A 24,604-nucleotide genomic window follows, 5' to 3' on the forward strand; every position below is an offset into this window, starting at 1 on the left:
TTTTTTTTTTTTTTAAATCATTAACATCAGTATTTCCAACATTTTTTGTTAGGCCCACAAGTTTAGCAGTTCTTTTCCAATTTCCAGAAATGTTAAAGAATCTCAAAATGGTTCTACTGGTTTCCAGCTTATTTGCATTGTGGTTAGTCTATTTGATACCAATTCTTAGAAGTTTGTTGACTTACTTTATGACCTATTATGCTATATTGATTCTCAGAAAATACTTCATGTATGCTTGAAATGTAGGTTTAGGCTCTAAGTCTTGAACGTGACATTTTATATACGTTAAGTCATAGTGAATGTCATTTCGGTATTCTTCCAGTCTGCAGACCATTTTTCTCACATCTCAAGCTCCAGATTCCTGAGTATGCCATCTGTAATCAAACACATACTGACACAACCTAAAAGAATGTTTAGCTGTCTGTAATTCACAAGCTTTTGTGGTCCTAGTTGTATCTCCCTCAGACAAAAAAAAGCTGGAAGTGGGATAATGAGGGTACCTACCCCTTATATTGTCTTCACACTGTGGTACTAGTTTCCGAGACAGTACAGGCAGACTTCCCTCTGGTACACACAAGCTAGATTGTTTTTTAAAGAAACCATATCTTTAATTCCTGTGTGTGCTCTTTCCTAAAACTGATCTGGCTGGAATGGTGCCACAGGCCTCAGGACAAGGCATCATCCTTTTTTACTTTTTTTTTTTAAGATGGTGTCTGGCTCTGTTGCCCAGGCTAGAAGTACAGTGGCGTGATCTCAGCTCACTGCAAGCTCCGCCTCCCGGGTTCATGCCATTCTCCTGACTCGGCCTCCCGAGTAGCTGGGACTACAGGCATCCACCACCATGCCCGGCTAATTTTTTGTATTTTTTAGTAGAGAAGGGGTTTCACCATGTTAGCCAGGATGGTCTTGATCTCCTGACCTTGTGATCTGCCCTCCTCGGCCTCCCCAAGTTCTGGGATTACAGGCGTGAGCCACGGCGCCCAGCCGGCATCATCCTTTTTACAATTATTCTGGCCGGGTGCGGCGGCTCACGCTTGTAATCCCCGCACTTTGGGAGGCCGAGGAGGGCAGATCACCTGAGGTCAGGAGTTTGAGACCAGCCTGGCCAACATGGTGAAACCCCATCTCTATTAAAAATACAAAAAAATTAGCTGGGTGTAGTGGTGCACACATGTAATCCCAGCTATTCCGGAGGCTGAGGCAGGAGAATCACTTGAACCTGGGAGGCAGAGGTTGCAGTGAGCCAAGAATGGGCCATTGTAATCCCGTCTGGGCAACAGAGCAAAACTTAGTCTCAAAAAAACAAAAATAAAAGCAAAAACAAAATTATTCTTTTCATACTTGACAAAACAAAGACATACCTCTTATCCATTCTGAATCTTACCAATGCATTTTGGAAAAAAGTCTCTAGACAACTGGTAAAGGGACATTAAAAAATATTGGTGAGAAAGAGATGACACTGAGTTAAAAAACTTTTTTTGTGATTTAGCTGGTTTCTAGTATTTTGCTTTCAACAAAATTGAAATATGATCCAACTGAGTCATCAACTGATAGAATTCTGGTGCATAATTCTAAAGGCGTTAAAAAAATTAACTGTACTATACAAAATTGCTTTTTCATCTACTTGTCATTTTGTACTATAAACAGATTCTCAGGATTTTAACATCAATGAAAACAAAAATAGGAATAAAATTGGTACTAACTTTTATTATGAAAACTCAGGAAGACCTGTTTATCCCACTAAAAGATATTTTGGTAAAACTTTTGTTTAACAGATGATCAAAATTAAACGATAATTGTAAACATTAAAAGCTGTAACAGATCAACCCCCAACAACTCAGGCAGAAAAAAGGTTTGTTTCCCCTCACCTGAAGTGTAAAATGGTTATCCAGGACTGATGGGTTGCCCTCCTCTAAGCAGTAATTCAAGAAGCCATTATTTTCCTTCTTGATTGTATATTTGAAAGCTATATACAACTCTGCATCAAGCCAGTGGAGGGGTAAATGGCATGGAAGAAAGGCATGGGGGAAGTTACACCAGAACTGCAAGTGCTACACATCACTTCTCCTGTTTTACTGATTAAAACTCAGTTACATGGCTACCTCATCTGCAGTGGTGGAAATAATCTAGCCACATGATAGGAAAAGGAAATGGTTTGGCAATCAGTTAAGTCTCTACCATATATATTTATATGGTTTTAAACCACTGTGTATACAGTATAAAATCGGAAAGTTTTTAAATGCCTAGAATCTTACAGTTACAGGAAACAATCTCAAATTTAGATGTAAAGAGGTGTCACGAAAGACCATCGATGTCTAACTTTCACACATAAAAAAGCAGGATAAAATTCTTTGGAGGAAGCCGGGCACGGTAGCTCACGCCTGTAATCCCAGCACTTTGGGAGGCCGAGGCAGGTGGATCACCTGAGGCCAGGAGTTCAAGACCAGCCTGGCCAACATGGTGAAACACTGTCTCTACTAAAAATAAAAAATTAGCCAGGTATGTTGGCACATGACTGTAGTCCCAGCTCCTCAGGAGGCTGAGGCAGGAGAATCGCTTGAATGTGGGAGATGGAGGTTGCAGTGAGCCGAGATCATACCACTTCTCTCTGGCCTGGGTGACAGAGTGAAACTCTGTCTTTAAAAAAAAAAAAATTGTTTGGAGCAAGTAGATTGGATGAGAGATCAAATCATTATGGCATTCAAGTTCCTTTAGGTAAATGTTAGAGAAACATATAACAATTATGTTTTAGAACAGCAATATTAACTATATCCTAATTTCCTTCCAACTATTTAACTTAAGATGAAAAATCTTAAATGTCAACTTTAAAAGTACCAGGGTCGTAATCAAGTTTTCAAAATTATTTTTTAAGTGCTTCTAGAGCTCCAAAATGCCCCCAAGAAGAAACTTGATTATATTTCACAATGAGAAAGGAATGAAGAAAAAGTCTTTTAAGGTTTTCTCCTCTCAGTTTCTAAACTCTTACCACCCTTAGAAATGTAACCTCTTCAGCTCACGCAGAGCACTGTTGTAGGGTCTTGAATTAATTCACCAAGATCCCACTGTCAGAGCCAAGTATTTTGGGATCTAACTAAAATTCCCCTAAGGGAAGTTTCCTATTCTTCTGTGCTAGCCCTTACTTTGAATCATTACATCATAATAAAAGAAATTCTAAGACACGGACAGAATATGGCCAATAGAAAACCTGCCTTGAAACTCTTCATTAAATAGCCCTATACAATATTAATTGTATTGCTTTCAGTCCTTTGCCCAAAGGTGAAATTCTTCACATGATAAAGTGCCCTGGCCTTGCATTAAGTCTCTATAATTCTCTTGGGCAACTGTTTCAAAGGAAAGAGGTGATTTTACTATTTCTCTTATCTTCTCTCCAGACATCCAGTGATAATACTCTTACCCTATTTGGGACAATGAGTGGCATACTTCTCTCACTTTTTTATTAGAAACATAGAAAGCAACCCAGTGTAATTTTTAAACAAAGAACTTTAAAATACATTAAATTTAGAGATATATCTCCCTCGTTGCAATATACAATACATTTTCGAGATGAGGCACAAAGATCTTGGTGTGACTCATATTGAAAGTAATGAACCATAGACAGTTTAAAGCCACTGCTTCCTATGAGAAGAAAAAATTGTTTCATGTGAGTGTCACCTCTAAAGAAGACACATAACAGACACTAGTACTCAACTTTCATTGTGTTTATTTTACTAAACAGTATGGTTCAAAAAAACACAAACCGGAAAACCTTTATTTAAAACTAGTCCAACTAAGTGGATGGGGCTGACTCCATCCCATCCCACCCCCGATCTTTCTATATATATGGAGCTGGAACCCTATCAGACCGTGAACATTCATGTACACTTTGTCTTTCCTGTTGAACATGAATAAACTTCTTCGAACATAAATGAACTTCTCTGAACCAAAAGAAACAAATGAAGTTTTACAAGATACAGGCACTTTATGTTCCCAGTTTTAAAATAAGCCAAGTGAAAATATTTAATAAAATAACTGGAGCAGAGAAAGCTTTAAGAGTTATACCATTAGTTCAAATGACTTACACTCAATGCAAATAGACAGCATCAAACAGGAAAACAAACAAAAATTTAACTGAGGTTAATGGTCATATTTGTAATAAGAAATCCAATTTACCAAAATTGGAGAAAAATGGCCATTTGAATCCAACTTAAAGATATGCCAATAATGTGCGTTAAATCTGTGTAACTATGCAGCTGAGTAACATCTGAAAGCTTTGCAAGAGTGTGTGGTTAGTGAGAAAAGCAAAAGGTGCTTTTATTCCACAGTATCTGATTAAACAAAACAAAGCAATTTACAAAAAAAGTACCAAATGATACTTTAAAATAAATAGTTCATCATTTTGATGAATATATACATGTAAAGTCCTCTTCTTGGGGATTTAGCTATCTAAAAGTGGCATATCACTATCCAGAGGTGCAGGAGCAAGTTCACATAAATAAAACAGGGTAGCTTCACTAGCTTCAGCTTCAGTCAATGGCTCCAGGCGAACAAGCTTACTTTGGGTTGGTTCTGGGTCTAGGCTGCTATCCAGAAGCTCATCAACTTCTATGGGTTTATCTACAGAGGACAAAACTTCTGATGATGCTGTTGTACTCGCCTGTTCAACAGAAGAAGCAGGGTTCCCATCGAGGAATGCAAGAAGTGGAAAGGCAGTATACTGGATAAGCTGCTTATCTATAAAGATCAGAAAAACACTCTTATCACCAGCTTATATTGGGTTCAAGCTGAGGGGAAAAATGAAAACAAATGTACACATAGGCAATTACTACTCTCAGAGAGCCAAACAAGAAATGACATGATGCACTATGTCAATAAATTTTAAAATGTGCAAGTCAGTAGTTCTCATTCAATAATTAAGAAATGAGGGGTCTTTCAGTTTCCTAAAGTTAAATAGGAAAGAAAGAAAAAAAAAGCTTAAAGAATTGTTACCTCACCAATTCAACTTGCTTTATACCTTGACACACTATTCACAGAACTAAAGCCAGCATATTCAATTGTTAAGATTACCCTTGGCTTGCACTTGTTTCTACATAGGATTAAAAAAACCTACAGAGACTGAATACTATATTTATACCTACCTGGTTTGGATTTAGACTTTCTTCCCTCTTCCGAAACTGGCTGAACTACATTGTTCTTAGTAGTTTCTAATCCTTTATTCTCAGACTAAAAGAAAAAAAAAATATATAAGTACTTGTTTCATATTTTATATGTTTCTGAAAAAAATGAAAAATTGATACAATATGAAAATACTGGTATATTATCTGAAATATATGAGATGGGGAAACATCAGGAAAAATGGGCTACAGAGAGAGATTTCAGTAGAGATAACAAGACTGGTGAAGGAACTATTGCTGTCACTGAGGGGATAAAACAAAGAACCTGAATTAGGATGTTCTATATTAAGGATGAAATGAAGGGGGATTTCAACAGCAGAAGAGATAGAATTTGTCAAGAGTAAAAGATCAGAACGAATCAAAGATGACTGATTTCAAAATGTTAATTGAGAGATAACTAAGCAATTAAATTCATTTTAAGTAGTTTTGATTTTAAAAATGTATTGTACATTTCACTCATAAACAGAATATTTAGCATAAGTGAACACAGAGTAGCTCAGGATGACATAATGACATCCTTAAAACTATTTATCACTATTTAGAAGCCTCAAAGTTGAGGTGGTGTTTCTTCTTGTCCTTTTTGTAGCTCTGTCAGTTCTTTTCTGTCATTTAAATTGCTTCTTTGAACCACTTTCTTCTCTCCTCACATCTGATTGTGGTAGGGAAATTATATCTTTACCTTGTTAATTTCTTCAGTGCTCTTTTCAGTGATGTTCAAACTCTGAGGTGCAGAGGTTCTTAATTTTTCCTGTAAGTCCCAGACATCTACAAGTCCCAGATATCTACATGCTGGCTAAATATATATGGTGTAACCAACTGTAAACTAATTCCAGTAATTCCCCTGATACTTAACATAAAATGAAGCTGTATAAGTTTTAGGATTTAGAGAAGATAAGGGCTCCAAGATATAATAAAACTACGAAACCTTTCCAAAAGTGTACATAAAATATTTCATCACTTAGCATTCACAATAAATATATAAATATTAATGAAATAATACCAACTTTATTTTTAGGCTTCCTAAAATAGGTATTTTCCAACGATGTCACTGTTATTCTAAAACAGGAGAACCCGATGACAAATGGATTTCAAATAGACACAATAAAAAATGATAAAGGGGATATCACCACTGATCCCACAGAAATACAAACGACCATCAGAGAATACTATGAACACCTCTACACGAATAAACTAGAAAATCTAGAAGAAATGGATAAATTCCTAGACACACACACCCTCCCAAGACTAAACCAGGAAGAAGTCAAATCTCTGAATAGACCAATAACAAGTTCTGAAATTGAGGCAGTAATTAATAGCCTACCAACCAAAAAAAGCCAGGACCAGACGGATTCACAGCCGAATTCTACCAGAGGTACAAAGAGGAGCGGTACCATTCCTTCTGAAACTATTCCAAACAATAGAAAAAGAGGGATTCCTCCCTAACTCATTTTATGAGGCCAGCGTCATCCTGATACCAAAACCTGGCAGAGACACAACAAAAAAAGAAAATTTCAGGCCAATATCCCTGATAAACATCAATGCGAAAATCCTCAATAAAATACCGGCAAACTGAATCCAGCAGCACATCATAAAGCTTATCCATCACGATTAAGTTGGCTTCATCCCTGGGATGCAAGGCTGGTTCAACATACGCATATCAATAAATGTAATCCATCACATAGACAGAACAAATGACAAAAACCACATGATTATCTCAACAGATGCAGAAAAGGCCTTTAATAAAATTCAACACCCCTTCATGCTAAAAACACCCAATAAACTAAGTATTGATGGAACATATCTCAAAATTGTAAGAGCTATTTATGACAAACCCACAGCCAGTATCATACTGAATGAGATTTCATTTCCCATGCAAATTCTTATTCATAGCCAATTAAGATTGCTGTACTGAGGAGTATAAGGCATCTGATTTATTAGGAAAGTGTTGTAATCCATGTTATGTAACACCTGTCATGAGCAAGGGAAGGACAGCTGATGTGGCAATTATTTGAAAACATTAAAATCTAGATTCAGAACTATAATGAAAAGTCACTCTCAAATGTATAATTTTTCTACAGCATTGTAGAGCAAAATGCAATTTGTTGCTTAACTGCTTACAGTTTTTGAAAACTATAATCAAGTTCTTGGTTTCTGGAATAAGAAGATGGTCCACAAATAAAGAATGACTCAATGTCTAGTCACAAATAAAAAATAAAGCACATTCACTAAATGAACAAATGATATGGGTCCATTCAACTTAAACGGTCCATGAGAATAACATTCAGTAATATATTTACTGAAACACAGAGCATGTTACACAAAATCTTACAATATAAATCCAGGTAAACTATGGTCCACATGCCAAATTTAGCATGCTGCCTGTCTGTAAATGAAGTTTTTTTGCAACACAGCCACACATTCTTTTACATATTGTCTGTATCTGCTTTTGCACTACAATTGCAGAACTGCATAGTTATGACAGAGAACATATGGCCTGAAAAATAAAGTATTTACTAGCTGCCCATATTATGGAGAAAGTATTCCAACCTCCAATATAAATTATCTGAATACTGAATGTATAATCAACTTCCTAGTTCACAAATTCATAAATTTTTTAAGCTCTAAGTTATCCACAACGTAACTCTGAAAATATAGAAAGTCTGGTCAGGCTTACATATGACAATTATCATATAAATTCCACCCCTCACCGTAATCACTCATATTTATTTGAGATGTGCTCATTTTTGGACTCAAAAGAATCAAAATTCTGGCTTCACTAATCTGGAATTTGGACTTGATTTACCTTTAATCAGGCTTACTAAACAATTTGGTACAAATAAAATATAAAGGGAGTGAACACCCATTCATGACAATAACTTATACAAAATACAATGATATATAAACATCTGCTCTAATAACTTCAAACTGTCCTTACCACTCATTAAAACCAGTTCCACACTCTTTTTCACCACTGTTTAAGCCCAAGTGCGTTCCCCATATTTTAAAAAAAAAAAAAAAAAAAAAATCCTTATTACTTAAAAAAAAGTCAAAAATCCATACATGTTTCAACTTCCCTTTTCTGCAATAAATAAGAATTCCTGAGTTTTACTATATGCTAATGATAGAACTCATAAAAAATATGGGTACCATAAATTTTAATTAAAAGTTGAGAATAGAAAAAATAAGAATGTAAAATGCTGCCCATAAAAACAAGAAATCATATTTTAGCTACTTATTTCAATATACCAAGTTTAGTCAGGGGATCTCCCAGCATGAAAAGAAGTTCATTTCATACTGGTAGTTAATCCCACAAGTGCCAAAAGTGGGTAATGGTTCAACACATAACCAAAAGCTAATTTTTCAACTAGAATTTTATTATCCTGATCACACATACTGAGTAAGAATATAAAATGTTTTTGTAGCGGGGAGTGATATTGCTCTCTACTTATTAGGATGTTTTTTGTAGATTTTTATAGCTATGGGTCCTGAGCAACATGAATTAAAACTTACTTTTGTATTATTGATGTAATCTGTGGGATTCATCTGCACAGAACTAGTGAAAAGCTGAAAGACCAAACAAGAAAGATGATAAGTTTAAAAAATAATTTAAAATAATTGTGTGTTCAAAATTGTTACACAGCCATGTTGGGTGAAGAGATGTAGCCCCTGCACTAGGAAGCTTCTATACAGTTAAACAAGTTTGAAAGAGAAAAGCAGAAAGAAAAACAAACAAAAGCAGAACAAGCTAGCCCATGCATTAGATGAAATTTCATGTTGTAAGAATTTCTCTAAAAAATACTGGAGTAAATCACTTGAGACAAATAGTGGTTTTCACCTCCTCCCTTCTTCATTATTTATCATTCAATTTCATTTCCTTTATTTTTTCTCTCTAAATGTCTTTGGCCTTAAGTGATGCGCAGGGTTGAGACCTCTGCCCTGACACTGAGCCTTCACTGAATACCTGGTTAGGTAAAAAATGTACAGAATATGCTCTATGACAGTGGCTCCTAAACTATGCTTCAATTGAAGCCCTGTGACAAATGGCATATCTACTTGTTGGTTCTTTTCACCACATCTCACAAGGAAAATTGTAAGTGCTAAGATCACTGCTTACTGTACATAGAAATTTACTATCTTTAAGAAATAAATGACATCATAAAGACATCATTCCTGCTCTCTAGGAGCTTACAATCTAAAAGGACAAGGTAAGACCAACATCAAATAGCAACACATGTTCAGATACAATACAGTATTTTAACAGAAGATGGTGGTGCTCAAAAGCACTAAGGAGTTAAGAGAATGGGAAGGGAGGAAAGCGCACATAGAAACATACATAAGGAAACAAAAAGGGCTGATAAAACTATGTGATATAGGTTAGTACCTAGAGAATATTAGGTTAGAACTTGGAAAGGAGAAGATGGAGGGAAGAACACATGTGTATAACACTAGTGGCATCAAAAAAGAAAGTAGGATATGTTCCAGAAATAGTAATAACACAGAAGTTCTAAGTTGAATAAGTTATAAACATAGGTTCGAAAAGTAGAGGCCACATCCTGTCAGCAATAAGAGCCTTGGGAATGGCCTGAATGATGAAATGCAGTCACTAAGTTGGCCTTTTATGAGAATGAACACACCAAATGGTTCACAGGATAGAATGAGATGCAAAAAAAGCCACAGGCAGATCCTTTCCCCATTCTCTCTAGACACTGATTCCTCTCTTTAAAGTTCCACACTCATGGTAGTCCTACAAAAATCCCTGGCTTTGCCTTTTCATTTCCTTCTCCTTTCTTACCAACTACTAACCTCAGAAAGGGAAGAAAGCTCAGATCCTTCAGAGTAGTTACTCATGATAATCAATCTCTACCAGTTTAGCTTATCACTGCCTAAAAAGCCTAACCCACATTTTGTCCCTACAGAGAGTGGCATCTGAGGAGGACCAGCACTGTAAGCTCCTCTATTCTCCTCTTTGCCCAACAACCCCTACCCCCTAAGTCAGGGATATCCTACATGTATTCCAGGAGACAAATGGTAGAAAAGGCAGATCATATATAAGCTGACACAGCTGATTGAATTCTAAGGTCTGGCCTCTCCTGCTGTGACCCCACTCTGGGTTACCAGTACTGAACTCCTCAGAGAGAAGCTGTAATCTTTTCAGCATACTTATTCACATTCTTACCATCTTTGTCGTCTCAGAGAACAAAGCAGTATAGGTGGACTTTTTATTTATGACAATACAGCATAATTCAAGGATAAAATAATGAGGGTCTTGGATGAGAAAAGCAACAGTGAAAACAGAATATAGGGATGGCTTGTGAATGCTATTTTAGAAAACAGGACTTAGTGAATGATGAGAGAAAGAGAATTCAAGGTGATTCTGTGAATAACTATCCTCGTAAGTAAATAGAAGTCTAATACCATTGCAGAAAATGAGAAAGTTGTAAAATGTAGCTAATACAGAGAATAAAGAAGTTTGTTGTTAAATCAAATTATCTGAGGTAAGAGCTAACTGATGATCCCAAAGTCATGGAATTAGAATTCAAGTCAAGTTTACTTTAGAAAAATGTTAAGAGCTGGATATACACATTTAAAAGCAATCTTACAAGCCAAAATCTCTTCACAGAGGAAGAATGGAAAAAGATGAGAGATAGAAAAAATAAAAGAGACTGAAAGATTGGGTGCATTAGGGGATGCCCTTAAGTAGAAGATAGTAGAAAAAAGAAAAGCTCTTAGATAAAACACAGAAGATTAGGCAGACAGGGAGAGAACAAAAAAGTACAGCACCTCCAAAATCAACAATAAAAGATCTATTGCACAGAATGCCCAATAATATTAATAACAGTGTTAATTATTTCTAATTCTTGCCAACAGCCCTTCATGTTAGACATTAGCAACATTTAATAGATGGAGAAACTAAGCAAGAGAGAGTAACTTTTCCAAGGTTAGTAACACAGCTAGTAAGTAACATGAGCCAATAATAGAACCCAAACTTGTCTGATTCAAAACAAACTTTCCATTAGCCCAATGGACTAATACAGCAAAAAGAAAAGAAAAATCACACACAGCATACTTACAATGGAAAAAAACAAAACAACACAGGCAGTGCAGAGTTAGAGTTAATAAGCAACACAATACAAAGCTTCAGACAAAATAGAGTAAAAAAGAGGTAAATATAGCTGCTCATTTCTAAAGTTTTGTAGTAAAGGAGTTAGAGAAGCAGAATGGTAAATGAACAAAGCCAGATGTCAAAATGGTTGTTTTTTAAGATGGGGCAGATCTCTAACTACTGAAGGCAGATGGGAAAGATCAAGGATAGAGGAGACAAATACAGAGGCAAAGGACAGGGGGACAAATTGGTTTAAGGAATTCTAAGAAAGGATACAAGATTGGAAACAGTCATTACTTATGAAAGAACGAGAGTATAGTTAATTATCATCTGTGAATAAGGGATTGTTGACTGGATAAGGTCTTTACGGCAAATAAATGTGGCAAATGTTTTAAAGTTGAATTAAAATGACCTAGCTGAAGACTGTAAGGGTTTGAACATGGCCAGAATTATGGAATTTTATTTCGTTCTTGGTGATCTAAAGGAAAACTATCTTGAAAGATCTCTGGATCTAAAGAGGGGAGAAGGGCTGATAGGATCAACAAACACTGTCATGTTACTGCTAAGTTGAAGTAGGTCATCAACATGGATGTAAAATTCAAATTAACACGTATTCATAAGGTAGAAACACAGGTCAAAATGGAAAAGAAATCTTCAAAGAAAGTAAAATTCACTCTGTGAGGTGCTAACGATTTAGTAAGAATAAGTCCTTGGGACATTGACAGGGACTGGTGAGAAGCAGAGGAGTAATGCAGTAAATTAATGAACTTGAAATAAGACTGAACAGCAGAAAGAACTAATTCTTGTTTCGCCTGAGAGGCTTTTAAAAGGGTAAGAGAAGCTGCAATGTAAGGCAAGAAACACAGAAAAAAGACAACATAATTTTCCAGGATAAAGAGAGAAAACTGTTCACATCAGAAAATGGAAACAGGAGACAGAACAAGATTCATCTGAGTGGGACTAGGCCATGTAGGAAGCTTTAGATAAAGAAGGGAGGAATAGCAGGGACAAGAGAGAACAGAGTAAGAAAGGTGGTTAGTGGCAGAAACCGTAGATAAAAGAATTCTCAGTCCAGTCAATATTGAGGTCAACTTCATAGGGATGGTGGATTGGAGCAGGGGAATCTTGTGACTCAAAATGTAAAAATGTAAAAAATAAGGCAAATATATTAAAATATATTTGAGTAAAAAATGTTAATCCCCAAAGTATTAAAAGCTGTTGCTACTTCCCGGCTATGTACCTCTACTACTAATTTCCACAAATTCCTATTTACTGACAATCATTCTAGAGCAAAACATAAAACAGCAACAAGTCCAGACAAGACCTGAACTTAACAGTACTGCTGAAAAGATATGATATGTTCCCACAGGGAGATTAGCTCAATTGCTACTCCAAGGCAGGTGGTAATCACTCTCCTTCAATGTCCCAAACCTATCTTTCTGATAAACAAAATCATTAATTTAAAAAAAGAAAATGCAAAAACAACCTGTAGAATACAAAACAAAATGGCGTACTGATTTTTAAATAATATACATAAATACACAAACTACCAGTAAAGCAAAGATTACCCAAAGTACCTACATCAACCAGGAGATCTGGGTCTATGCTAAATTGTCTTCCTGATAGCATGGCCTGGAAGTCCTCTAAACTGCAATCAATACTGTCAAGATAATCCAACAGCTCAACCCTAAGGGAAAAAAAAAATTAAATTGAATATTAGATATCCTTGTTTTTATGTTTAAAAATCACCATTACAACTTGGCTAGGCAAGATATTTCCAGCAGCTGCTGCATCTTTACTGGTTCTTAATCTTAAGAGATATTATTCAAGAATAGGAATTCCTGCAAATTTGGTTGACTGAAAATTCATAGCCTTTACAGAAAACTTCAGTATTTACAGAAAAAAACACCCTGCAGGAACAGTCTGATTTACCTTTTTCCTCTATATATTATAAAATGTTTAATCTCATTACTGATTATTACTAAGTTTTCTTTGTTATAAGTCCCTTACTAGAAATTACAATATTCTACAGTTCGGATACACAAATATATATAATCACAAACACTGTATGTACACTCAAAGTAAGTATATCATCAAACAAATCTGAGAAACTAGCAGGAAAATACCAGGACTACTCTTGGGATGATTAAATCCCATTCATTACAGAACTCAACACTAACCAAAACAGAGAAAGGTGGATTATGTGAGTTCATCATCTGAAAGGAAGATCACTCAAAAGAGAAATAGAACACGTGAAGTGAACAAAGAAAGCAAATAATTTTAGACATCTAGATAAGCACTCACTTTCCCAAAAGATTGATGTTATCATTCAAAATGGAATCCATCATGGTCACTGGATCTTCTGAGGTCAGACTGGATGAGCCATTTAGCTGGACAGCACTAGACATGAGAGGGCTGCTGCCATCACTGCCTGAACTTAGGGATTCTCTGGCTGGTTCACTCTGCTCTCCACTCTGAATGACAGGTGCATACTCATCTTCATTGTCATCTTCAACGATGACAATATCAGGGTACTGGCTACAGCTAGATCAGCAATAAAAGAAAGAACCTATTACATTTTCAAATTTAATAAGTTCATACTATCCATTCATTCTAAATGGAAACTCTCTCCCCATACCACATACTGAAAGGCTTAAATTTCTTGAGCGAGCAGCTTAATCACAATATTGGTACTTCATAGTATAAAAGACCATAACGATTCAATGAGAAGTGCTTAACTACAAAATAAAAATTAAAAATCAATTAATTTTCAGTATTACCTCCTTTGAGAGGAAGAGGAGGTGAGGCTTTATCTGGTTGAATAATTTAGCTTAATTATTCAGTTTAATAATCCAAATGTGAGAAAGATTGTTAGTCTTTCAAAGAACAAAGTAGTTTTGAATTCTGCTCTGTAATAAGAAAAGTAATCAATATTTTCATACATTTTATCTCACAAACTCCTTACTTGGAGGGATCAGATATAACATCCTCATTAGTTTCTGGAATAACTGGGATATTTTCTTCATCTGCATTATCATCAGTAACATCATAAATAATGATGTCATCTGAAATCCTCTCCCTTGGCTTTAAACCTTCAGTCCTACTGTGTGGAACCTAAAAATTCAGAGAGAAAATATATCTAAAATCAAAATCATTGACTACCAAACAAGATATCATTTACAAAATAACTGGGCAACTACTACTTACTGAATCTCAGGGTATGCAAAACAAGTATATTCTCTGCTCTTATGGAACTTACATACTAATTGGTACTAGTAGCACCAATTCACAGAGGTATGAGGTATATTAACTGTATTCTACACTTAACTACTACTTTTACTGTAAGGGACCCTGAAGATGACATCCCTAAAAATGTTTCTATGGAAAGATCTTCAAATTTGACAGTATTTTTTATGCCTAAAGGGTAAAAAAAGTCTTAGGACTTCACTAGAAATTTCAAGCACAACCAGACAGCCACCGTGCTGACAGGGATATTGTTTCAGCTCAAGCTGCTCTGTTTTGAAATATGTTTTATTCTTATTCATTAAATAGCTTCACTAAGAGAAAAAAAATGCACTTCACCTATCTCAGTTACAGGTTAGCTTGGCTTTTTAGCAATGATTTTTTAAAACTTAATCTACAGATATACTCAGGCTATAGTTGTATAAGCAAAGTAAGTTCAATCCTGTAAAGCAAACTAAAGTCATTATTAAAATGCAAAAAATCTATAAATTCCAATACTAGATAATAAAGTGGCAAAGGATGTGAAGTACTTTAAAATATATAAACCCAGTCAAAAATGTAAAACTCTTCATCCACTTACATGAGCCTTCAATCCTAAAAACAAAATAGGTATGCTTCTTTTCTAATAGTAGTGGGAAAAGAAATCAGACGTGAGGTTAAGTTTGATTGTCCAAGAACAAAAATCTTGTTACTTTAATAATAAATCTGAAGAACTATTTTGAATTCTGAAGTTTGAAAGTAGTAACAAGAAGATAATAAAAACGATCTGACTTTGGACTGGACTAATTTGCCACTGGATAGAAATCTGACAAATTATCCAGAAAGCCTGTGACAAAATGAAGGTAAAAATTTAAATTGCTGGAGTAAAAAGCAGTCTAGTTGGTGCACAATTTAAAAAAAAGTTGAAAATAAAATAACCAACGTAAGAATATATAATCACATTAAATTATTATAATTACATTTTCAAAATATTCAATTATTACATAATATTAAAATGAGTAAGACAGGTGCAGTGGCTCATGCCTGCAATCCCAAAACTTTGGGAGGCTGAGGCAGGCAGATGGCTTGAGTCTGGGAGTTCGAGACCAGTCTAGGTGACATGATGAAAATCCATCTCTACAAAAAATACAAAAATTAGCCAGGTGTGGTGGCACACACCTGTAGTCCCAGCTACTCAGGAGACTGAGGCAAGAGAATTGCTTGGGCCCAGGAGGTGGAGGTTGCAGTGAGTCAAGATCATACCACTGCACTCCAGGCTGGGTGACAGAGTGAAACCCTGTTTCAAAAAAATTAAAAACAAAAAACAGTAAGACAAAAAAAAAAGAAATGAATAAACTAATCTCTATGTTTAATAAATCTCAAAAGCAACACCAAGTTAAAAAAAGTCACACTGTCAAATGATATGCACAAAATTATATTATTTATATGAAGTTTAGATATATGCAAAATAATACCAAGTACTGCTCCTGGATTCACACATACAAAATGGCCATGAGAATGACAGATACTAATTCAAGATAGTGACTACCTCTAGGGTAAGCAGGGACAGTAAAGAGGTGAGACAAGAGAGGGGGAGAGAGAAAAACTTGGAAACAGGCAACTGGAACAACTAGATTTGTGATGATTTATTTCTTACAATAATCTAAAGCAAATAATAAAAAATGTCACAGTTTAACAAAGCTGTGGGATGAACACTTGAATTGTTATTCACCACACTTCTTTGAATGCATGAAACACTGCCATAATAAAATTTAGTCTGACACAATAAATATAAAATAGACTCTAACTAAAAAATTACTTTATGATGGTGATTATCAGTTGGTTCTTTGACTATGTGCTGAAACAGGTTCTTCTTTTGGGCTCCATTAGTGTTTAGAAGTAGAGGCCTGAAAACCAGAAGAATATGCAGTTCAGTGACAAACACAAGGAATTTAAACTCCCTCTATTAACTTACCCACACACACACACATGCACACTCACTTTAATAATGCATAAAAAATTTCAGTAACAATAAATAAACTTAAAAATGATTACATCTTAGGAACAGAAACTGCTGGATGAGAATATCTAGGACTTTCAATTCTCCATTTTTCTACACTCTTTTCAGTTATACTTCATTGCTTACTGAACTACACAACTCTATGAACTGTATTTATATAGAAAAAACAGATAATATCATAAGAACTAATTAGTGGAAGTAGTTAAGGTCATAAAGTTCTGATCATAATCAAGTTCTCCCCAAATCTTAGTGTTACAGATCATTTTTTCCTTTCAAACTATTCCTTTTGTCCATTATTCTTCTAATGTTTTAGCTGTGATGATAGTAGCTACAGACACTTACAGGTATCACAACCCATGGTTGAGATACATATTTAAAAAGACTATGAGCGGATTAAACTAAGAGAGGTCAAGTAAAACAAAGGTTGATGTTTTCTTTTGAACATATGGCCTCTTTTTAAATTTCCCTCACTCAGGCCTTCTAATGCTACTTTAATAATGTGAATGAAAAGTGAATATTCTTTATTAACTGTATGTATGTCTATAAAGTGACCATTTAGGCTATCCTTATCTCTCACAAACATCAGTAGAATGGTAAAACTAAAAAATAATATCACTCTAGAGATTTTAAGAGTATAATTTAACAAAGGAGAATTGTTCTTTTGGGACAACAAGCATATACTCAGCTAACGCAGGCTACTCACAGTTAAATGCTAACAAGTCTGTCTATATACAGGCCATAATGCTATATCATAAAAACTTACCTTTTACGTTTTAAACTCACAAGTTGGTTATTTTGAACCAATGTAACAATAAACTGGACAATCTGAAAAAAATATAAACAAAAATTCTTTCATTGTACTGTTAATTCTTCTGTCTCTATTACCAAGTCTTATAAAACAAATTCATATAGTAATTTGTCCTCTATACTAAGTCTCATAATTTCTCACATATTACCACTTGAAATCCAGGTGCACCTTACAACTGCTGTCTAAAGAAATATACCAGCTTCCAGGCAGTTTATTTGTTTTGGTGATAAGTACCAAAGTTGCCTGGGTGTAGATCCCAACTTTTTTACTTCAAATACTTTAAAGAAGATTACATTATGGTGCAAAAGAGAAAACTGGTGTTTGATAGGCAACATTTTACTTATACCAGGTAACAGAGGCAAAAGAAACTCTCAGTTCCTTCAGAATAATCATAAAATTTTCAAGTTAGAAACAGTTGATGGGCCAGGCATGGTGGCTCATGCCTGTAATCCCAACACTTTAGGAAGCCTAAGTAGGAGGATTGCTTCAGCCCAGGAGTCCAAGACCAGCCTGGGCAACATCGTGATGCTCCATTTCTAAACAAACAAACAAACAAACAAACTCTGCTTGCAACCAAAGGAAAAAAAAGAAAAAGAAAAAAGTTTATTGCCTGATTCTATAAAGATTAATGTTGAGACCTACCTGTCAAAACTTCCTACTGACAAGGGAAGCTAATCTTTAATATTTGATTAAATATAGAGAGAAAACTGTCAAGACACACAAACAAGCTTTCATATTAGTGGTATTTCATATTTCATAGTAGTGGTTCTTAAAGTGTGGCCCATAAACCACAACACTAGCTTAGGAACTATGGATATGTTAAATTCTCAATCCCACTACAGAATTGCTGAATCTGAAATTCAGATCATGGGATCCAGTAATGCATGTGTTTAGAAAGCCCTTTAAGTGTGACTGGATACTGATGTGAGTATAAGAACCACTGGCTTAAGAGTGTGTCTTGAAATTACATTACCAACTTCCTAAAGGTGTTATAAAAGGTGAGGATCATATGGCAAACTATAAAAAGTAGTGTATCACTGAGAAGCTATGAATAAAAGCCAAAATTGATTGGAGCACTATTTAGACTCTGTGCAGAAAGTGTGCTTACAAGCTTTGTGAAATTACATGATTAAATAGAGTATTATCAATTAAAAATATCTATTGTATAGCTTTTAACAGTGAGCATTTCCTCACCAAAAAACGCTACTAAGAGGTCTGCCTTATAATCAATATCAATTTTTCAACGGACCAAAATATAGACATTTTAACTGAAGAGTTTGATAGTATTAGAGTCTATGAAAAGGAAGGTAGCCACCAAATTGCTTATTCAGGAGAAAATGCTAATAGCTAATGAAAAGACAATATGTAAGCTTAAAGATGTCTATGATACAACTCGACTTCAGTTTGTTTTAATTAATAAATGTTATGGGAAAATTCTAAAAACTTCAGGTTGAATTTATAAGAACATCAATCAGTGGCTAAATTAAATTTATTCTACATCTCAATTCTCTTTTGACACTTCCAGATCACATTATACAGGGATTTTTATCTGAAGAAGATAAGGCATCTAACACTTACAGCATGTAACTTCTGTACCTGTTAAGTCCTATAACTGGACCATCACACATATTATTCTCAATCCATGGCTGACAGTAAATTCCAGGAGCAGAGTAAAAATTATTGGTTGTCATCATGCATTATATAAACATCACTCAACAAAGCACAGAGATTCAAACTCAAATTTTAGAAGACAGAACGTCAGCATTTATGAAAAACTGAAATGTCATATAGCTATTTTATCAACTATTCTTGCTTTCAGGAAAAAACAAAAAAATCTACACATTATAGAGTGTTATAAGTTAATATATTACCAAAACACTGTTTCTGAAAACTATCAACAGACTGTTTCCATAAAGTACAGGTTAAGGTACATCTATTGTTTTAAATCGACTATTCTTAACCAGGCTGCACATTAGTTGCCTATGAAAGTTTTAAAAATATATGTATTGTACTAAACACTTAGAACTGAATTCTACTACATTCAACCTTCACTTGTACACTAATTTAAAAAAAAAAAAAGTAAATCTATGTTGACTATAGGCCACAGGCTGCAACTGCTATTCATCTCTGCTTTAAGCCTTCTCCATTAGACCCTGATCCTGTCAGTCACAACCCTATTTTTAGTTCAAGGGCCTTCTAAGCAGGAGCAATCAGAAGCTCCCCTTCAAAAAACCTGTTGCTTTAACTCAAGAGTCTAGTTTACTCATGAGCAAAAAATAGCTGCCTTAATTACTATGTTTCATCTCTTATTAGCAAATGAAAGCTGATATGCAAAGATTAAATCACAAGGACACAATGAAACGGAGGGATTCCAACTCCTCTATTAAATTTTTAGCTCACATACTAAAATCTAAAATTCATTTTACTATGTTAACTGCTTTTCTGCACAGACTAATAACTGCATACATTGAGAAATTTTTTGAAGTCATAATTTGGTCAACTGATTTGGAAATATTTGTCATTTATCTTCTGAGACCTTAACTATGCCTTTTATAATAAAAATCAACAACAACAAAAAAAAACCAGTAAGGCTATGTTTTCTAATTTTAAAAGAAATTGGTAGTGTATTAATTAAGCCCATAAAAATAAAGTATTTCAAAGTTGTTATATTAGGCAAAAGATTATTTACTAAAAGCTACTGAGACATTATCTGCAAGTATGGAATAACTATCTTTAGCTAGTGAGAAATTTTTTATTAAAAATATGTAACACTTGGCTTAATTTCATTTCATTTTTTACTTCGATCTGTGCATCCAATATGTAAGAAACTAAGATCAATCACAGACACTCAATACTGACCTTTTTGGGTCACAATACAGTACCCATTAAACAAATGCAAATTACGGTCCTAGGGAAAAGAGCGTCTTACCTTTCGAATAACCTGTTGCTGTTGTGCATGCTTTGCTCGTAATTCTGACACTTCCTTCCAAAGGGACTCATTCTCACTATGTTATAATTTATTAAGCAACAAAATAAAAAAATCAGTCAGAAAACCAGACCACAATATCTTTAATTAAGAACACCAGACAACTTAACTACACTTATTTTTACTCTATATATATTTATGAGACTAAGAAAACTTTGGTTCAATTACATAGGAATGACAACTACCTTGACACAACTCCTGAATCATTCCTTTTTTTAAAAAAAAAAAAGGCAGAGCTTTGCTCTGTCACCCAGGCTGAAGTGCAGTGGTACGATCTCCGCTCATTGCAGTCTTCACCTCCAAGGTTCAAGCAATTCTTGTGCCTCAGCTTCCTAAGTAGCTGGGATTACAGGCATGTGTCACCACAACTGTCTAATTTTTTTGTATTTTTAGTAGAAACGGGGTTTCACCATGTTGGCCAGACTGATCTCAAACTCCTGACTCTCAGGTGATCTACCCACCTCGGCCTCCCAAAGTGCTGGGATTACAGGTGTGAGCCACCACGCCCAGCACCAGAATCATTCCTTCTTAAGTGTATTATCTGCTACTCATGGCAATATATACACAGAAACTTAAAGACATATGCCTACATCCATATAGCAGTTGGCAATTTACTACTTTTGACAATCTGGCTCATTACTTTTTGCTTAAAAAAAAATAAGCTAGTCTTTCGACTGTGGCTACCAAGTGAATTCAGGCCTTCCTAATCTAACCTTGGGAAACAAAGGGTAGTGATATATACCCAGTACTTACTATACTCCAAGCACTATGCTAGACATTTTATGTGTATTACTTATTTAAAACTTCTCTAAAACCCACCAAGAAATAAGTCATTACCTCTATTCTATAGATGAGGACACTGAGGTACAGAGAATTGAAGGGAATTGCTCAAGATCATACAAATAATTTGGTAAGTGTTGAAGTCAAACTAAAGTCTGTCAGACTCTAAAACTATCTTAAGATCTATCTCAAACAAAAGCGTATGTAAACCACTAAAATGTTATTCTGAAAAAGCATATCCAATAATATGGATATTAACTTGCACAATAACTTGCCAAATATGAATAGCTTCTTCTTTGTTCACCTTTTTACACTGAAACTGCATTATGCTGTTAAATGTAAGCAGCGTGGATAATGCTGAAAAGACATGACAGACACTCTACTTATTAAATGCTTTAATTTTCCATCTTTTGTTAATCTCCACAAATCATCTTCTTTAATCCAAACTAATATAAAAGGAACTGGAGATTTACATATAAAGGTAGACCAAAGGAGATTTTAATATTTACTGAATAACTACTGTATTTTTCTGATTCAAATTTAAAAATGTTGTTACCTGCTTACTAAATAAAGATACGTAGGGCTGGGTGTGGTGGCTCATGCCTGTAATCCCAGCACTTTGAAAGGCCAATGTGGGCGGATCACTTGAGGTCAGAAGTTTGAGAACAGCCTGGCCAACATGGTGAAACCTCGTCTCAACTAAAACTACAAAAATTAGCTGGCACATGCCTGTAATCCCAGCTACTAGGGAGGCTGAAGCACAAGAATCCCTTGAACCAGGAGGCGGAGGTTGCAGTAAGGTGAGATCAAGTCACTGCACTCCAGACTGGGTAATAGAGTGAGACTGTGTCTCAAAACAAAAACAAAAACAAACAAACAAACAAACAAAAGATAAGAAGAAAGCTTCCTCTAAGACACTAAAGATGATTTGGGGATCACTTTCTTTAAGGGCTAAAACTGTGGTCCAAGGAACTGGGTCAAAGAGCAGCTAGTATACACAAGATACACACAGTAAATCAGTTGTTAAATAAAGTACACAAAAAGGGAAAGCCTAAAGCTTATTAAAAAAGAAATCAAAGTCATAGGTTCCTCTTTTAATGAAGATATTTGAGTTATGATTAACTAAAATAAGGTCCCACATTTGATATGGAAGAGAGAATACGTAAACTAACTACTCTTAAGCCCTTGGCACCTATTAGGATACAGAAAAATTCCAGCTACTTACTAAGAAGAGTAATACACCATCTACTCTATATACAAGTTATTAGTATGGCAAGTTAGAATAATGGTGCCAAGAAATGTAGTAAAATACAATGAAGCATCTTTCTGTAGATAAAAGTCTGAATAACACTTTTCCAAGTCTATATGAAGTAAGTATTAAGCAGGGCAACTTGCTTGTATTATTGTTTTCCGATTTTTTTGTGTCCTACTTTTTCCTAAGAGCCCACCCAGAGAAGTCTTAAGCGACAGCCACTAAACAAAGGATGGGTAACATACAGGGTTTTTACGTCATATGCCCTCATTGTCTATGAACACCATATGAGCTAACCTAAGTAGAATGCTATTTCCTACATCATCTTAAAGACCTAATGTTTATTGCTAAGACTTATACATCAAATTGTTTTCATACGCTTAGGTTTATATCTTCTTCTGACTATCATAATTAAAACAATATTAGGGTAAAGTCTATGGTCACAAATCAAAGTAAAGGGAACCAATACTTGCAGAAAAATGACCTTTGATCTTGGCTTCAACAAAGTGATCTGAGTACTTACAATAAAACATCAGACAACCTCCAAACCCAACACACACAGACAAATACCCAATTCCCACATTAAAATTATATTTGGAAATAAAACTTTACCTTTTTAATTCAGAAAGCCTGGACTCAATAGTTTCCTGTTTTATTTGAACCTTCTGAGCACTACTTATAATTTTTGTTAAATCTTCCTGACGAATTTTATTTTCTTCTGGTTTTGAAGATGAAACCTTTGAAAAAGTAAATTTAGAAAATCAAAGGAACAGTAAACACTCATGATTGTAACTCAAAGCTTCCCTATCAGAAGAGGTTTTCGTTGCCTGTTCAGGAAGTGAGATCTGGTTCCAAAAGCCCGGGATGAAATGCTAGGGAAAGAATAAACTTCAGAGCTCAATGGGAGGGAATGCAAGGAATAACATACTTAAAAAAATGTTTTTTAATGTGAAAAAGTTTCCACAAGCAGGAATATCTTAGGGTCTTTTATTCTCCCCTTATGCCAAACTCCTTGCAGTTTCCCCCAAGCCTCTTTATTGCCACATTCCACATTTAATTAAATTTATGCAGTAAGAGGTTCATGCTAGGCCATTTTCTTCCATGGTCCACTCCTTTTATAGATTTAGTAGAATATCTTGTTTTACCAAAAGATATTATGCATTAAAAAATGTATTACTGAATGTATTTCTGAAAGCCTACTATGTGGGCATATTTATATTATTAGAAAAGACTTATTGTAGGCACTGTATATACAATAGCAAACTATAGAAAAAGCCTTCCAAGGAGCTCACATTCTAGCAGGAACTTATTTTATTTTATCTTATTTTTAAGCTAACTTAGGAAAAAAATACAGGGAAACAAGTAAAACTTTATTTTCCTAATTCATCCCAACAAGGAACAGTTGTGTATTTCTGTACTTTCAACAGGTGAAATAAAAATCTTGGTCAAGCACACTCCAGGTCAATACCCGAATCAGCTCATGTTCACAACAGCTCACCTTCCTTTTAATGTTCTCCAACAAGTCATCCTGTCCTTGTTTGAAGTAAGGATGCTGAAATTCTACAGGACCATCTCTTTCTTGCTTTACAATTCCAGAGTCGATATGTACTACTTTACGGAAACCATCTGAAAAAGATTCAAAATTCAAATAACTAAAATAAATGAGTCAAAATTTGGTGGTGATGGTATGGGATAATTTTCCTTTACCACCCTAATGGGGGAAAAAATGGCTTCATCAGTAGCTGATAATAGTATTCCAAATAAACTGCTGTCCATACTCACACATATTCAGCTGCCTCACAAAGCTTGCCATGTTATTGTGCTTGAAATATTTGGGAAGAATTTCTTTTGCAAATCGTTGCTCATCCAAGACCAGAAAACTCTGGCCATTCTACAAGGGAAAAAAAAAGAAGAAAAAGTCAATTAGTTAAGTTCCTATGACACATGGTGATATATTTATACATCGCAGAACTGTCTTGAGTAGTCCTTCCTAGATGTCTTCAGACTAACATTCTATTCTTGATAACAGGAACAACAAATGAATTGCAATTAAATACCAAACTGCAACTAAGCTTTTTGATGTCAACCTCAAAAGTTTAGGAATATATCTCAAACCAAATGCCACATCACACTCTATGGTGAAATATTAGAAGAATTTCCACTAAACCAGAAATGAGAAAATGAAATACAATTATGTAGCCAGCAGAATTAACATTGTTTTAAAACTAGTGCAATAAAGACCAAAAAAAAAAAAAAAAAAAA

At 34.9% G+C, this 24,604-nt stretch overlaps 1 protein-coding gene across 3 annotated transcripts in view; it reads right to left on the minus strand.

Moving 5' to 3' along the window:
• Positions 1 to 3,701: 3,701 nt before the first annotated feature.
• Positions 3,702 to 24,604, minus strand: part of HSF2 (heat shock transcription factor 2) — a 36,290-nt gene continuing 15,387 nt past the window's right edge. For 2 of the 3 annotated variants that reach the window (XM_017848885.1, XM_017848887.1), the window contains exons 2-13: positions 24,125 to 24,233; positions 23,841 to 23,968; positions 22,955 to 23,079; positions 20,254 to 20,329; positions 17,280 to 17,341; positions 16,316 to 16,403; positions 14,240 to 14,388; positions 13,579 to 13,818; positions 12,856 to 12,961; positions 8,682 to 8,735; positions 5,136 to 5,220; positions 3,702 to 4,731 (exon numbers count right to left, since the gene is read on the minus strand). In XM_017848885.1, the coding sequence (XP_017704374.1) occupies positions 4,436 to 4,731; positions 5,136 to 5,220; positions 8,682 to 8,735; positions 12,856 to 12,961; positions 13,579 to 13,818; positions 14,240 to 14,388; positions 16,316 to 16,403; positions 17,280 to 17,341; positions 20,254 to 20,329; positions 22,955 to 23,079; positions 23,841 to 23,968; positions 24,125 to 24,233 (1,518 nt within the window). In that variant the 3' untranslated portion in view covers positions 3,702 to 4,435. The remainder of the gene's footprint in view (positions 4,732 to 5,135; positions 5,221 to 8,681; positions 8,736 to 12,855; positions 12,962 to 13,578; positions 13,819 to 14,239; positions 14,389 to 16,315; positions 16,404 to 17,279; positions 17,342 to 20,253; positions 20,330 to 22,954; positions 23,080 to 23,840; positions 23,969 to 24,124; positions 24,234 to 24,604) is intronic. The other variant, XM_017848886.1, reaches the window with a different exon arrangement.

This window comes from Rhinopithecus bieti, unplaced genomic scaffold, assembly GCF_001698545.2.
Source record: "Rhinopithecus bieti isolate Rb0 unplaced genomic scaffold, ASM169854v2 scaffold_30957, whole genome shotgun sequence".
Lineage (NCBI taxonomy): Eukaryota > Metazoa > Chordata > Mammalia > Primates > Cercopithecidae > Rhinopithecus > Rhinopithecus bieti.